General features: G+C 38.7%; 1 protein-coding gene across 1 annotated transcript; it reads left to right on the forward strand.

Moving 5' to 3' along the window:
- Nucleotides 1–4: 4 nt before the first annotated feature.
- On the forward strand, nt 5–507 carry LOC118997294 (olfactory receptor 11H4-like; the record flags this gene model as incomplete). The annotated part of the gene is made up of 1 exon (XM_037060891.1): nt 5–507. A coding segment is annotated over one exon (486 nt), but the record flags the coding sequence as incomplete, so codon positions are not given.
- Nucleotides 508–1,936: the final 1,429 nt, after the last annotated feature.

Genomic DNA, 1,936 nt, shown 5'->3' on the forward strand with positions numbered 1-1,936 from the left:
GTTCCTTACCTACCCAATCCCCATTTTCTTCATCTCCCAACTCCCCTTCTGTTCATCCAATGTCATCGATCACTTCCTGTGTGACATGGACCCACTGATGGCTCTATCCTGTGCTCCAGCCCCCATTATTCAGTTTGTTCTCTATACTCAGAACTCCCTTGTCCTTTTCCTCACTATGTCGTATATTCTCCGATCCTACACTCTGTTGCTCAGAGCTGTTTTTCAGGTCCCTTCTGCAGCTGGCCGGAAAAAGGCCTTTTCCACCTGTGGTTCTCATTTAGCTGTGGTGTCTCTTTTCTATGGAACAGTCATGGTAATGTATGTGAGCCCTACCTACGGCATCCCAAGTTTGATGCAGAAGATCCTCACACTGGTATATTCAGTAATGACTCCTCTCTTTAATCCCCTGATCTATAGTCTTCGTAATAAGGACATGAAACTTGCTCTGAGAAATTTCCTCTTCAGCATGAGAATTCGTCATAATTCATGAGCCAGAAATGTGCCTTATTTCCAAACTCTAATAAGTAATAAGTTGGAGATGTATAAGTGCCTTCCATCGTCTTTTAGTCCTTATTCTGAGGACAAAAATACCTATGCTGACTACAAAGGCTTTATTCACTGCAGTGAAACATCTTTTTTAAAAAAAGGCTATCCTTATTGGAATGATAAAATACAACTCCTATATGAGAGAGCTTAGACTTTCATGAAAGATTTATCATCAGTTTTAGAACAAGTCTAATAATCAACTGTTGGTATCCCCCACTATCCAAAGGGAAATTGTTCCGATGAAACCTTTCTTGAGGTGATGTGGCATATAGGGAAGAAGAAATTACCATTAATTTAAAAGCAATAACCTTCTTTGGACTTTACTTAGGAAAAATAGGTATTAATGCAGGTCTTTCATAAAAACAAAGTGGTGTAATGCAAACTTTTGAAAAGCAAGGGATATCTACAGTTAAAGGTACAGTGAGTCTTTTGTTAATTTTTTATTGTTACTGTTTTTTATTGTTGTTAAGTACAATTGCCTCCATTTTCCCACCACCACTCTCCACCACCCCACCTCCTACCTTCAATCCTATTCCCCTTTGGCTTTGTCCATGGGTCCTTCATACATGTTCCTTGTTGACCCTTCCCATTCTTCCCCCCATTACCCCTCCCAGCCTCCCCTCTGGTTACTATCAGTTTGTTCTTTATTTCAGTCTCTCTGGTTATATTTTGCTTGCTTGTTTGTTTTGTTGATTACATTCCACTTACAGGTGAGATCATATGTTATTTGTCATTCATTGCCTAGCTTATTTCACTTAGCATAATGCTTCCCAGTTCCATCCATGCTGTTGCAAAGGGTAGGAGCTCCTTCTTTCTTTCTGCTGTGTAGAATTCCATTGTGTAGATGTACCATAGTTGTTTGATCCACCCATTTATTTAGACATCATTGATATACAAAAAGACTGCATATGTTTAATATATATTAAATATCCATAAGTAGCCATGAGGCTACTTTTAAGTAGCCATGAGACTTTTCTATAATCTTTAACAGACATTCTTCCCTTATACCTACTCCAGCAATTTTACCTCATGCATTTCCTCTGTTGAGGGGGGAAAAAAAACACTTTCTTGACCAGAAGGAACTCTTTCAACAAATTTTCCTAGAGATATAATTTCTTTGTGATAAGTTTAAAATAAAATTTGGATACATGCTAAATAATAATGTCAAAGTTGCTTTTAACACTTCTGTTACTGCATGCACCATATTGGAGTGTAATTTCTTTATTTAAATGTACTTCCCCTGAGGGAAATTTGCCCTCTTCATTTCTAGAGCCCCAATACACAGTGACAAAGAGGAAAGCAGCCTCTGGCAATTGGGACCAGGTTGTCTTGGTGTTACCAGGAGTTCTTGGAGCTCACAACCAGGCCATGGTGTAATCCTGTTGAACAT

Source organism: Sturnira hondurensis, unplaced genomic scaffold, assembly GCF_014824575.4.
Source record: "Sturnira hondurensis isolate 20B ecotype Veracruz unplaced genomic scaffold, ASM1482457v3 Scaffold0013006, whole genome shotgun sequence".
Taxonomy (NCBI): domain Eukaryota; kingdom Metazoa; phylum Chordata; class Mammalia; order Chiroptera; family Phyllostomidae; genus Sturnira; species Sturnira hondurensis.